At 46.3% G+C, this 14,169-nt stretch overlaps 1 protein-coding gene across 2 annotated transcripts in view; it reads left to right on the forward strand.

The window, feature by feature from the left end:
* Nucleotides 1–638: 638 nt before the first annotated feature.
* The window catches only part of LOC133624424 (glutamate receptor U1), a 37,222-nt gene continuing 23,691 nt past the window's right edge, over nt 639–14,169 (forward strand). Inside the window, exons 1-2 of one of the 2 annotated variants that reach the window (XM_061987965.1) lie at nt 639–742; nt 808–876. In XM_061987965.1, the coding sequence (XP_061843949.1) occupies nt 813–876 (64 nt within the window). In that variant the 5' untranslated portion in view covers nt 639–742; nt 808–812. The remainder of the gene's footprint in view (nt 743–807; nt 877–14,169) is intronic. The other variant, XM_061987974.1, reaches the window with a different exon arrangement.

Consider the following 14,169-nt stretch of genomic DNA (forward strand, 5'->3'; position numbering starts at 1 on the left):
TTTTCTCCAATTTTTTTTTTTTTACTGGATTATTTGGTATGACCAGTTGGAGCTTTAAATAGGTCAATAATTCATAACAACTTTGATTTATTATTTTTGAGCAATGACAGTAAAACAAACAAAAAATATAATTTATTATTAGGGTTGATCTGAATCATCATTTTAAAAAATCAATGTATTTTATAAATAAATAAATGTATTTGTTTTTAATCTGAATAATTTTTTTTTAAATGCGTTTAATGCAAACATTTTGCAACCAAAATTAGATTTTCTCACATGTAACCTGTTTTGACAAAGTTTCATTACAATTATTACACCAAATACCAATCAACACTGCAACTTTTTCTTGCTCTTTTATTCCACTTTTCTTTTTTTAATCATATTTCTAAAATGTGCCACAGATGACCCCCAGGCCGCACTTTGAACACCCCTGACTTAAGCAATACTTCATCACATTATTCCTGGTAGTTCAACTACTTTCCAGTATTTTTAAAGAGGGGGGAAAAAACACATTATTTGGGGGGGAAAACAACTGAGCGTTCCTACTTGACACATGTGCCCTGAGACTTTTTGTCAACATCCTGTTGTGGTTTAGTCCCTCCCCCTCTTCATCCGCCCACATTTAAAACGGCCCACTTACTGCCTGCCGCACACAGCATCCTTGCACACAGCATCGTTTATTGACAATTCCTTTATCTTCTCCCTACTTTCGTCTCTGTTACACGCAGCTCCGAGATCAGAGGTGAGGACTCCAAATATTATTCCACCAAAAGGATGCATTAAATCCGTATTCGACATTATTTTCAGGCAGGATGAAAGTCTGCACAGCCTTCGTCCTCACCATAGCGGCCCTTCAGAGATGGGCGTTTGCTGCAGGTAAGAGTCTCACCTTTTCATCTCCTATTTCTAACTCCCTTCAAAATCATAGAATTAGCTCCAAAAACAAGATTTTGTTGACTGCAGTTCACATTAGGCACGTAACATTGCCTATAAAACACCCCGAGAGATACGGTTTATGGCTCTTTGGAGGGAGCCGGATCGAACGAGTCGTTCCTTTCAAAGACTTGTTCAAAAGACTGGCTCGTAATGGAATTTTTTTTTGATCAGATAAACAATCACTAGTGTCAGATATACCATAGGATGTGGTACACAAATATTACTCTATTGGTGGGGAATTATACTGAAATTTAGTTTTCATTGTAAACATTCCATAAAGCGATGACATCACCAGTTTGAATTTGCCTTCGCCTAAAAAATGTGTCGCATTTTAACAATATAGAAGAAAAAAAATACACAAATGATAAATAAGAATAAAATGCAACAAAGGATATAAAAAGTATAAATAAAACATGCATAATGATAAATCAACCAAATTAATAAATATGTTTCTTAACTAAACTGTAGATAAAATTGAAGTGCAAACGACAATACGGATTAATCACTTTAGTCATAATTCTTGCGCTTAAGAATGACTTTAGCGGCAGACTTCTTCTGTTTGCTTGACACTGTCATTACTGCCACGAGTGGTGGAAAAGTGTATTACAACTGAGCACGGTCCACAGATGAGAAACAAATATGTTTTGACGGCCCAGCAATGGGCCCTACGGTTAAGGAACACTGCTCTGGAGTAATGAACCCGAAAAGGGAATCCAAACAAAAACAAATCAATACAATAATAATAATACTTTTAAAAATAGGTTCCAGCACCCCCCGCTACCCCGAGAGGGACGAGCGTATTAACTCTGAGGCATTTTCTAGTCCAGTTGCCAATGAGGTGGAACACGCGTGCATAGTGGGCAATTGTTGACGCTAAATTTGCCTGTGCATAATTGTTTTTGTTCTTATTGTTGTTGTTGTTGTAATTTTGCAAATTCATTCATAAGTTAGTATTTTATTTTTTTATTAACTACTTTAACTTTGTTTGTATTTGAAGTATATTTGTGTCTAAGCGTTTTTATTTTTTGAAAAATGCTAAACACACACATACACACGTGTATGTGTATATATATGTATGTATATGTGTGTGTGTGTGTGTTTGCAATATTGACATTAATAACACAAAGCTGCCATGTTGGCAATTTATTTTAAAACTTTCATTGCTCAAAAATAATAAAAAGATAAAATCAACAAATAGATCTGAAGTTGATCTAGAGATTTGTTTTAAATAATAATGACTTATTTTTACCACTTTTATGAGTGGGACCCTTTTAGATCCCTGAGAACTTTAGTGGGATTTTTTTTTTAACTGTCATTGCTTTAAAAAATTAAAAATCAATGTTATGAATTATCGACCTCTTTAAGGCCCCAATTACTTCACAATATTAATATTATTATATTGCATATTTTTGTGTTTTTGCAAAAAAAAACAGAGTTTTCTTTGAGAAGAAAGGTCATAATAATTGCAGATAGTCGTTTCCTCGTCGTATTTTTTTGTAAAATGAAGCCATGCTTTGAGGCGTTTTTTCCGGTCCATTGTTGTTGCTGCTTCTGTATCTGCCGCCTAATGACTGAGCTACGTCATTTCCTGGGACGTGTCACAAGGCATTTCCTGTGGGACGGAATTTGTTCCCAGGGATTCGAATAAAGAACCAACTCTTTTTCTTTACTATAGTGGCCTCGATAACGGGAACCGGTTCTCAAAAAGGGATTCGATTATTTTTTATTTTTCCCCTCCCTCAGGGGGGAACTCGACAGGGTGGTTGCTGGTTGTTCCATCTCCATCGTTGGGGTCCCTGCGGGTGGGGTGGGTGGTTCCCGTGGCCCCCGTGCTGGGCGGTCCTGCGGCGATCGGATTGGGTGGGGTGGCGGCCCGGTTGCTGGTGGGGCGTGGGCGGTCTTCTCGTCCGGTTGCGGGGAGTCTCTGGATCCCCCGGTTTGGGTGTCCTGCCTTTCTGCCCGTGTGGGGTGTGGTCTCTCGCTGGCTTGAGGTCTGGTTGTCCCCTGCTTCTCTCATGCCTTGTCCTCTGCCGGGTGCGTCTGTCTGCGGCCTGCTGCTGGCTCTTACGGGCGGAACGGTGGGCCTGGCTCTGGGGTTCCTGTCGCTGGCCGGCCTGGCTGCGTGTGGCCGGTGGTCCCTGGTTTCCTGGGCACCACACCTGCTGTTTGTGGGTTGGGCTCTCTGGGTGGCTGGAGCCGTACTCTGGCTCCCACACACACTGGGAGTCAAATATATTGTACATACAAATACACATATACTCACATACATACCGTTATTCATACATACATACATACATAGATACCTACGCTCCCACATACATACACAAATACAGTACATACCTACATACTCAAAGTTCGTACATCCACACGTACATTCACTGTACAAACATACGTATACACATTCTGTACATATACAAGTACATATGCATACATACACTCATGCACATAATCACGTTTCATCACACATATATTAACGTTGTTGCTCTAGGGGAAACTGGGTAACACATGGCACACTGACAAAGCTTTACCTATTGTTACTATAACAATCTACAAGGTTAATATAGGTTGCTTCTCTTTCTTTCCCTCCATTTTTCTGCATTATTTTGTATCTCTAGTTATCATTGCGTATATGTATTGTTGCATTTGAACAACTGTATTGTTGATAACAGAGGTAAATTATTGGTATTGTTCATTATCAATAGCGTTATTTCTATTGGTATTTGTATTGCTCCATTTGTAGTGTAATAATGCTCAGTGTCATTTCTGTATTATTATTTATTTCGCTAATTGCTTCTTTGCTATCACTTTTACCATCATATTTGTACATATCGTATTTGCTGATGTTGCTCTATTGTTGTTGTTGTTATTGTGTTTGCTGTTGTTGTTTTTGTCTCTCTGTCTAATCCCCCTCTTGTCCCCACAATTCCCCCCTCTGTCTTCCTTTTTTTCTCTTTCTATCCCCTTCTGCTCTGGCCTGGCTGTATCAAATGATAATATAAATACATTTAATAATTTCAAATACAAATAAGGCAACAAGAGAAGTATCCTACACTTCTCTTTTGTAAAGTAAATCTAACAACCGGGAGAACCGGTTTCGAACATCGTCCCTAGGTCTCTGGGACCTTTAGTTTATTTTATAAATTGTCATCGCTCGAAAGAATAAAAATCAATGTCGTTATGAATTATTGACCTATTTAGAAATGCTTTGGGAATAGCAATAGCGTAGGGTATGTAGTGCACTGGTTTGGTCCCTACTTTTCTTTTCAGCTCAGGACGCAAATCTGGTCATCAGCATGTGAGAGGGGCGTGCTAGCTACTGAGCTAAAAGCCTGAGCTATCAATCTGGTAGCCAGCGCTGCTCTTGAGGCGGTCAGGGAGTGAGGTTTAGCGAGGTGACATGAGCCAACTTGTTAGAGTCTTCACTGTGTTTTGTCCTGAGACACTTTTATGGCCTTCATGCTCTCTTGGAGCATGCAGGAGATGTTCTTCTCACTCCCTGACTTCACCAAAGATGCTTTGTTAGAAAATAATTCATTCATTTTCAAGTTTCTGATTGATGTTGTTAGAACCAACTTTTCATGTTTCATCCGAGCATTCGTGATTCTAATGACTTGACCATCACATCAAATGTTGTCTTCATCCTCACCCTTCTTCACCTTCTTTCACCACAACATTCCTCATCCTCACTTTACTCAACACAGAAACATTTTCAAGACTTTTCTCTCTGTCTTTCTCTCACTTCCTCATTCTCGCTCTCCGGCTCTCTAACTCTCTAACTCTCTCTTTCACTCTTCTTCTCTCTCTTTCGCTTGCTCTTTCTATCTTGCTCTCCTTCTCTAACTCCCTCTTGCACTCTTTCCCTTGGCCTCTCTAACTCTCTCACACTCCATCTCCCTCTCTAACTCTCTCTTGCACTCTTTCTCTTGGCCTCTCTAACTCTCTCGCACTCTCTAACTCCATCTCTAACTCTCTCTCTCTTGCACTCTCTGAGTCCCTCGCACTCTCTCTCTCTCTTGCACTCTCTGAGTCCCTCGCACTCTCTCTCTCTCTTGCACTCTCTGAGTCCCTCGCACTCTCTCTCTCTTGCACTTTCTGAGTCCCTCTCTCTCTGAGTCCCTCGCAGTCTCTCTCTCTCTGAGTCCCTCACACACTCTCTCTCTCTCTGAGTCCCTCGCACTCTCTCTCGCACCTTCTCTCTTGCACTCTCTCTCGCACTCTCTAACTCTCTCTCTAACTTCCTCTTGAAACTTTCTCTCGCACCTTCTCTTTTGCACTCTCTAACTCCCTCTTTAACTCTCTCTCTAACTTTCTCTCGCACCTTCTCTCTTGCAATCTCTAACTCTCTAACTTTCTCTCGCACTCTCTCTTGCGCTTTTTAACTCTCTCTCTTGCACTCTCTTCTTTGCCCTCTCTAACTCCCTCTCGCACTCTCTTTATTGCCCTCTTTTACTCCCTCTTGCACTCTCTCTCTCTCGCACTCTCTCTCTTGCACTCTCTCTCGCTCTTGCACTTTCTTACTCTCTCTTGCACTCTCTAACTCCCTCTCTAACTCCCTCTCGCACTCTCTTTATTGCCCTCTTTTACTCCCTCTTGCACTCTCTCTCTCACTTGCACTCTCTCTCGCACTCTCTCTTGCACTCTCTAACTCTCTCTTGCACTCTAACTCCCTCTCGCACTCTTTAACTCTCTCTAACTCTCTCTCACTCTCTCTCTCGTGCTGTCTAACTCCCTCTTTAACTCTCTCTCACTCTCTCGCGCTCTTTAACTCTTTCTCTAATGCTCTCTCTAGCTCTTTCTAACTCCCTCTTACACCTTCTCTCTTGCACTCTCTAACTCTCCCTCTAACTTTCTCTCGCACTCTCTCTCTTGCGCTTTTTAACTCTCTCTCTTGCACTCCCTCTCCTGGACTCTCTAACTCCCTCTCGCACCTTCTCTCTAACTCCCTCTCTAACTTTCTCTCACATCTTCTCTCTTGCACTCTCTAACTCCTTTTCTAACGCTCTCTCTAGCTCTGTCTAACTCCCTCTCGCACCTTCTCTCTTGCACTCTCTAACTCTCTCTCGCACTCTCTTTCTTGCGCTTTTTAACTCTCTCTCTTGCACGCTCTCCTTTTCCCTCTCTAACTCTCTCTCTTGCACGCTTTCCTTTGCCCTCTCTAACTCTCTCTCGGACTCTCTTTCTTGCCCTCTCTAACTCTCTCCCGCACTCTCTCCTTTGCACTCTCTAACTCCCTCTCGCACTCTCTCTCTTGCACTCTCTCCCTCTCGCACTCTCTCTCTTGCACTCTCTAACTCTCTTGCGCTCTTTAACTCTCTCTCACACTCTCTCTCTTGCACTCTTTAACTCTCTCTTTAACTCTCTCTCTAACTTTCTCTCGCACCTTCTCTCTTGCACTCTCTAACTTTCTCTCGCACTCTCTCTTGCACTTTTTAACTCTCTCTTGCACGCTCTCTCTTGCACTCTCTTCCTCTCGCACTCTCTCTCCTGCACTAACTCTCTAACTCTCTTGCGCTCTTTAACTCTCTCTCACACTCTCTCTCTTGCACTCTCTAACTCTCTCTTTAACTCTCTCTCTAACTTTCTCTCACACCTTCTCTCTTGCACTCTCTCTCTAACTTTCCCTCACACTCTCTCTCTTGCGCTTTTTAATTCTCTCTCTCTTGCACGTTCTCCTTTGCCCTCTCTAACTCCCTCTCGCACTCTCTCCTTTGCCCTCTCTAACTCTCTCTCGCACTCTCTTTCTTGCCCTCTCTAACTCTCTCTCGCACTCTCTCCTTTGCACTCTCTAACTCCCTCTTGCTCTCTCTCGCACTCTCTCTCTTGCACTCTCTCCCTCTCGCACTTTCTCTCTTGCACTCTCTAACTCTCTCTCTAGCTCTTTCTAACTCTCTCTCGCACTCTCTCTCTTGCACTCTCTAACTCCCTCTCGCACTCTTTAACTCCCTCTAACTCTCTCTCACTCTCTCTCTCGCGCTGTCTTACTCTCTCTCACTCTCTCTCTCTCTCGCACTCTCTAACTCCTTCTCTAACGCTCTCTCTCCCTCTTTCTAACTCCCTCTTGCACCTTCTCTCTTGCACTCTCTAACTCTCTCTAACTTTCTCTCGCACTCCCTGTCTTGCGCTTTTTAACTCTCTCTCTTGCACTCCCTCTCTTGGACTCTCTAATTCCCTCTCGCACCTTCTCTTTGCACTCTCTAACTCCCTCTCTAGCTCTTTCGCTCTCTCTTGCACTCTCTAACTCCCTCTCTAATTCTCTCTCTCTCTTACTCCCTCTCTAACTCTCTCTCACACTCTCTCCTGCACTCTTTAACTCCCTCACTAACACTCTCAAAACTCCTTCTCTAACTCTCTCTCGCTTTCTCTCTCTTGCACTCTCTAACTCCCTCTCTAACACTCTCTCGCACTCTCTCTCTTTCCCTCTCTAACTCCCTCTCTAACTCTCTCTCGCTTTCTCTCTCTTGCACTCTCTAACTCACTCTCTAACTTTCTCTTGCACTCTCTAACTCTCTCTTGCGCTCTCTAATTCCCTCTTTAACTCTCTCTCGCGCTCTCTAACTTTCTCTCGAAACTCTCTCTCGCACTCTCTCTTGTACTCTTTAACTCTTTCTCGCACTCTCTCTGTCTCTCTCTCGCACTCTCTAACTCTCTCCCTAACTTTCTGTCGCACCTTCTCTCTAACTCCCTCTCTAACTTTCTCTCACACCTTCTCTCTTGCACTCTCTAACTCCCTCTTTAACTTTCTCTTGCAGCTTTTCTCTTGCACTCTCTAACTCTAACTTTCTCTCGCACTCTCTCTCTTGCGCTTTTTAACTCCCTCTTTAACGCTCTCTCTTGCACTCTCTCTCGCACTCCTTTGCCCTCTCTAACTCCCTCTCGCACTCTTTCTTGCCCTCTCTTACTCGCTCTTGTCCTCTCTAACTCCCTCTTGCACTCTAACTCTTTCTCTAACTCTCTCTAACTTTCTCATGCACTCTCTAACTCCCTCTTTAACTCTATCTCGCACTCTCTCTCTCGCACTCAATTCAATTTCAATTCAATTCAAAGGGGCTTTATTGACATGGGAAACATACATTTGCATTGCCAAAGCCAGCAATAAATCACAATTAAAATGTATCAAACTTAATAAAAACTTAAACTAGAGAATTGTGCAATACCTTTCAAATAGAGCAGGAATACTCATATGGTTGATAGTCTTTATGGTGGTTGTATTCCATTGGATGTCCTTTTCTTGTCACAACAGCTCACAAATTTTGCTGCTGTGTTTGCACATTGCTTTACTTCTCCCAGCAGCTATGGGAGCTTTTTGTATAATTGTCGTGTTTTCAAACTCTCTTTGTGTATTTGCAATTTGTGGGAAGTATATGTCTCTGATGTCTTGGGACAGTGGGCAGGTTGTAAGAAAGTGCAGCTCAGTTTCCACCTCACCTTGTGAGACACTCTCTCTCTTACACTCTCTAACTCTCTCTCACACTCTCTAACTCTCTCTCACACTCTCTCTCTTGCATTCTCTAACTCCCTCTCTAACTTTCTCTGTAGTTCTTTCTAACTCTCTCTCGCACTCTCTCCCTTGCCCTCTCTAACGCCCCTCTCTCACACTCTTTCGTTCTCTCTCTCTCACACTCTTTCTGTACGGGAGCCTGTAAAGGACTGTATATTACTTTGGGGGATGCTCTAATTTTCACTATTTACCCAGTAATCTAGTCTAGGAGAGAGTGAGAGGAGACAATTTATTTAGTTAAACTATTTACTATATACCATATAACATACAATAATCAGACAATAATAAACACACATTAATTACACTCATACACTCATCACCACTCACACGCTACCTCCCCAATAGAACCTCCCGCACTTACCTACTCAGTGGCCTAGTAGTTAGTGTGTCCGTCCTGAGATCGGTAGGTTGGGAGTTCAAATCCCGGCCGAGTCATACCAAAGACTATAAAAATGGGACCCATTACCTCCCTGCTTGGCACTCAGCATCAAGGGTTGGAATTGGGGGTTAAATCACCAAAATGATTCCCGGGCGCAGCCACCGCTGCTGCCCACTGCTGCCCACTGCTCCCCTCACCTCCCAGGGGGTGATCAAGGGTGATGGGTCAAATGCAGAGAATAATTTCGCCACACCTAGTGTGTGTGTGACAATCATTGGTACTTTAACTTTAACTTTAACTTTAAACCAATTACACAACACACACACACAGTCCAACCTGGGCCCCTTGGCTGGGCCAGAAGATAGTCTGTTGTGGTCCTGCTGTATCGTTGGTGCACGTAGGGGTGGGCTGGGGTGAGTTGCAACTGCTGGATACCAAGGGGGCGTTGGAGAGGGGGGACACCTCCCGTTGTAGAGATGCGAAGAGAAAAGGGGGGCGGGGGGGGGGGGGGGGGGGGGGGGGCGTGCTTCCCTTTAGCTTGCCTCACGAGTCCAGTCTGGAGCGAGAGGAGAACCAGCCTCGTCCTGGGTCACCTCTCTGTCGACTAGTCCGTGAGCGCGTGCTATTAACACTCGTGCCTCGCGCTGTCCACTTCCCTCGCAGCAATATAGCCACGATAGCACACAACTATACTCTACAATGTTCAAACTCGCTCTCCAAACAGTAAAACAGTCACAAGGGAAAGTGTCTCTTAAATAAACTTAATCCAAACTAACTGTCACTTATGACGAACTTAAATAAGAAGCATAGAGTAGTTACCTCTTCGATCTGCAACTATGGTGAACTCTATCTCCCGTGTAATACTACCGACGCTTCGCTGCCTGCCAATGCTGGAGCTCTTTTAACGCTTTTTTCTACCTGCCGGCGGAAACGGAACTGCCCGTAACCATGGCAACCGTAACCGTAGCAACGGTTAAACAACTTAAAGAAAATACATTTCACCTTCCCAAACAACACATATGAAATAGAAATAAATAATAATAATTAATCCCTTAACAGAAATGATCTATCTATAGAACTAAAAGGGACAATTTACACCAATATGAAAACCTTCAGAACAGCCGCCCCCTGATTTATGTGAAGGAAATCAGTTATACTAATGAAGGTTTTATATACAAGCAGATCAAGGGGGTTTAGGGGGAGTCGGGTCAGAGTATGGGGGGAGCTCGATAAGGCGAGCGACTGGTTGATGGTAAGTTCTCTGGCCAGTGTCCACTATTGCTGAGCGAACTCTTCCATCCTTCCCCTTAGTGACTGTCTTCACTCTGCCCAGGAGCCAATGCGCTCTGGGTAGCGCTGGATCCACAATCATGACTGGAGTGCCCACCTCCAAGTTACTACGCTCTCTGTGCCACTTGCGACGGCCTTGCATGCTGGGAAGATACTCAGAGGTGTACCTCCTCCAAAACTGGTCAGCTATGGCCTGACTGTACTTCCAGGTACGATCACTGACATCATTCGTGGAAGCATAGGCTGCGAGTGGAAGAGTCGTGTCTGGCCGCCCCATGAGGAGAGAGTTGGGCGTGATGGGATCAAGTTCAGCCAGGTCGCTACTTGCATATTCCAATGGGAAGACTTCAGCTTTGGGGACCTGTGTTCCAAGGGCGAAGTTTAGAGTGTGAGGGGCGCTAGGTGGGTTATACTGGAAGTCAACTTGAAGGGGGGCTAGTTGCTTCTTAAGCTCCTCTGTCATGTCCATGACATCAGTTAGCTGGCAGTGAGCGGTTTGGAGCTGCAGGGCTAATGTGTTCTTCTCTTCTGACATCTTTGACAACTGATCAGAGAGGCTGTTCCTCTCGTGCAGAGCACTGTTCAGCTTCTGTGCTTCACAAGACGTTTCTACTTCTGCTGATTTAACTTTATTCTCCAAGGTTTGAACCTGAGCCAGGAGGTCAGAGGTCAACTCTTTCCTCAGTCGAAGGTCCGAGTTCAGGAGTTCAATCTCAGAGAGCAGGACCTGGACTTTCTCTTCTTGCGCTGAGAGCTTTTCCTTGTCCTGGTTATGTTGTGACTGAACAACTATTTCTGTCTCCATGGGTCCTAACTCCCTAGTCTCCTCAGATGTGGAACACAATGACAGCTCACAGGCAGCAGCTTTATTTTCAAAGACAGCCTTGGGACAGTTCTCCTCAGGAGCTTGATCAAACTGCTGCTGGTGATGATCCTCCTGCATTTTCTGCTCATCTTCAATGCTTGCATCCCCATCTTTCTCCACATTGTCCTCAATCACATCTGCTTTGATTACCTCAAGGACTGCTTCTATCTCACTGGCAGCCTTATTGGGCTGGTTTGAGGGATCCTCCATTTTGTAACCGGCCCCGAGGAAGTGCATTCGGGTCTGGTTGGGATTAGCACTCTTCAGGTTAATAGGGCCTTGTAGAGTCCAACCAAGTGGGGTGTCCAGGGCGACGGGGCAGCCACGTGGGCCTGGGAGGATGCGCCTTGGGAGGGTCAGCCTTGCTTGATCGGACCCGAGTAGGTTGGTCGGTACCACTTCCTCTTCTTGATCAAGATTCAACTCTGACAGATGGGGGTACTTTGCCTTGAGCGCCTTCATTGGGTAGCCATACGTCGAAAGGCTCACGTCAGCCGCGGTGAACACATCGCGCAGGGGGTGCACTTCTCCTGGTCGCCCCTTTGCCATGATCTCCAGGGACACTATCTCACCCGCGACCTGGGTGGGCTTGGGTTGGATGGTGAGGATCTTCATTTGATGAGGATGACCCTTGAGCCCGAGGGCGGTGGCTTACTCCTTCATCAGGATGGTGCACTCTGCACCGTCATCAATGATTGCGTAGGTCGACATCTCCCTCCCGTCATGGCGTAGGATGACCGGCACCATCTTGAATAACACTCGGGGGTTGTTACCACGGACTGGGCCTACGTAGTAGGTACGACCCTCCTGGATCTCACTGGATGGGTCCCGGGGGAACTCTCCGGTCTCCGGCTTGTCGCTTCTGGTATTGAGGTCGTGGAGGACCGTGAGGTGTATCCTGCCGCATTCCTTAATACGACAAGGCCTCTTCAGGGTGCATTGCTTGGCCATGTGCTCACGGGCGCACCTCCAACACCGCTTGTTGTCCTTAATCCACTGCGTCCTCTCTTCAGTGCTCTTTTTCCCGAACTCTGGACAGTGTTCAAGCCAGTGGGACCCTGTGCAACACGGGCAAGGTGGTTGAGGCTTCTTATCACCTTGCTTAGGGCCGCCCCTCTCACCGTGGGGGGTGTCCATCTTCTCGTTAGTGTCAGCCCCTGGGATCGTCGTTATCACCCGGACTGACCCTTCCTTCCTCTTGGTTGCTCGATCGGTCCGTTCGTTGGTCAGTTCGTATACGCCGTACTTCGGCTCAGCTTTTGTTGGGAGACGGATGTGCTTTACCTCACTTCTCAAAAAGTCAGATAGCTCCTCCAAGCTGGCTGCTGGCTGGTCGGGATTGAGTTGGTCGTGACGCCGCCGGAACCTTTCCTCTCTGTGTCTAGGCAGCTTCCTTATGAAGCGCTCCACGGTGGAGCCTGTGTTCAATTCCCTGGCTCCAGTCGGTCCCTGCAGCTTCAGCATCGTGACCAGAGAGCGGATGCGGAGGGCGTAGTCATCCAGGGCTACGTCGGTTCGGATCTCAGGTAATTCCCCGAGTGCTTCAACCTCGTCGAGGATGTGGTCCCATGGACAACCCCAGCGGCGATCTAGCTCGCTGATGCTGTCTGTGTAGGGTGTGAGGGACTTGGCGTGGGAGAAGCAACGTCTCTTAGCTATTGGTAGCTTGCAATGAAGATGGAGCGTGAGCCACTTTTGCTGCTCACTACGGTACGCCTGCGGTTCTCCTATCAGATACTCCAGGCTCAGCCGCATCTCCTTGTAGTTCTCCCTGCTGTCTTGGTTAAAGAAGGGAACGATGGAGCCAGGCGGGTGAAGAGGAAGCGGGTCATATGATCCTGCATTACGACGGGCTGATTGTGATGGTGAGGAGGGGGGAGGGGCGTGTGGATACTGCACCCTACGAGCCAGAAGGGAGTCCAAGCGTTCGTCAGGCTCCATCTCCTCCTCGTGTGTGCTCTGGGTTTCAGGGTCCAGGGCTCGAGACCTCTCGATGCTCCTCTTCCTTTCCTCTGGCGAGCCAGGCCTTGAGGGCGCTCTCGATATCCGGACTGGGGGTGAGGGCTCTGGTTGTCGGGAGAGAGCGAGCTTAGCGAGCTCCAGGCTCTGGACTGCCGCCTTCTCTAGTGCCTCCGCAGTAGCCTGGGTTTGTCGTTCCAGGCGCTCCTTGTCAGCGCGGGCCTCTATATGCAGGCGCTCGTCTCTAGCACGGGCTTCTTCGTGCAGACGTTCCTCTCTAGCGAGGGCGTCCTGGCGCTGATTTTCCTGGTTGTCAATCAACTGCTGGATTAACTTCTCAGAGAGTAGACTCTCAAGGCTCGATCGTCCTGAGTGGCTGCTACGGTGACTGCTACGGTGACTACCCGTACGGCTGCTATGGACGCTGCTGCGCCGGCCAGAAGATAGGCGAGACTTTATGTTGGGGGGCCTGGCTTGAGGATTAGAGTTCTTGAAGAACTCACCTGGATGGTTCGGGGGTCGGTCCTGTCTAGTGGGGTGGCGGCATCAGGGGGAATTATTTCCTCACCGTTCTGTAAATTGCCACCTCCTGGTGGATCCTCTTTGTGCCGTTCCTCCTCCTCCGCTTCACCTTGGCTGGCGATTTCTGTCGGCGGGGGGATGACTGATGCCAGCAGCGGGCCCGCCTTTTCCTGTCTCTCTTCATCCCTTGGTAGCGAGGAGAAGGGGTGAATACTGGGTTGCATAGTCAAACCTAACTCAGGTGTTGCAATATTGCCCTCCGCCACTTGGGGTGCTTTACTCTCTAAACTACTGGGGCTGTCAGTCTCATCTAGGGTAGTCAAGTGATAGTCCTGTAGTCTAGAAGGTAACCTGCGCTCTCTAACAGGGCGTGCTGGTAGTTCTGGTTCTGGGGAGGGGCTTAGGGTTCTCTCACTCTCTTTGGACATCCTAACTGATTATATCCGGCTCGAAGGACCAAAATGTACGGGAGCCTGTAAAGGACTGTATATTACCTTGGGGGATGCTCTAATTTTCACTATTTACCCAATAATCTAGTCTAGGAGAGAGTGAGAGGAGACAACTTATTTAGTTAAACTATTTACTATATACCATATAACATACAATAATCAGACAATAATAAACACACATTAATTACACTCATACACTCATCACCACTCACACGCTACCTCCCCAATAGAACCTCCCGCACTAAACCAATTACACAACACACACACACAG

This window comes from Nerophis lumbriciformis, linkage group LG01, assembly GCF_033978685.3.
Source record: "Nerophis lumbriciformis linkage group LG01, RoL_Nlum_v2.1, whole genome shotgun sequence".
Lineage (NCBI taxonomy): Eukaryota > Metazoa > Chordata > Actinopteri > Syngnathiformes > Syngnathidae > Nerophis > Nerophis lumbriciformis.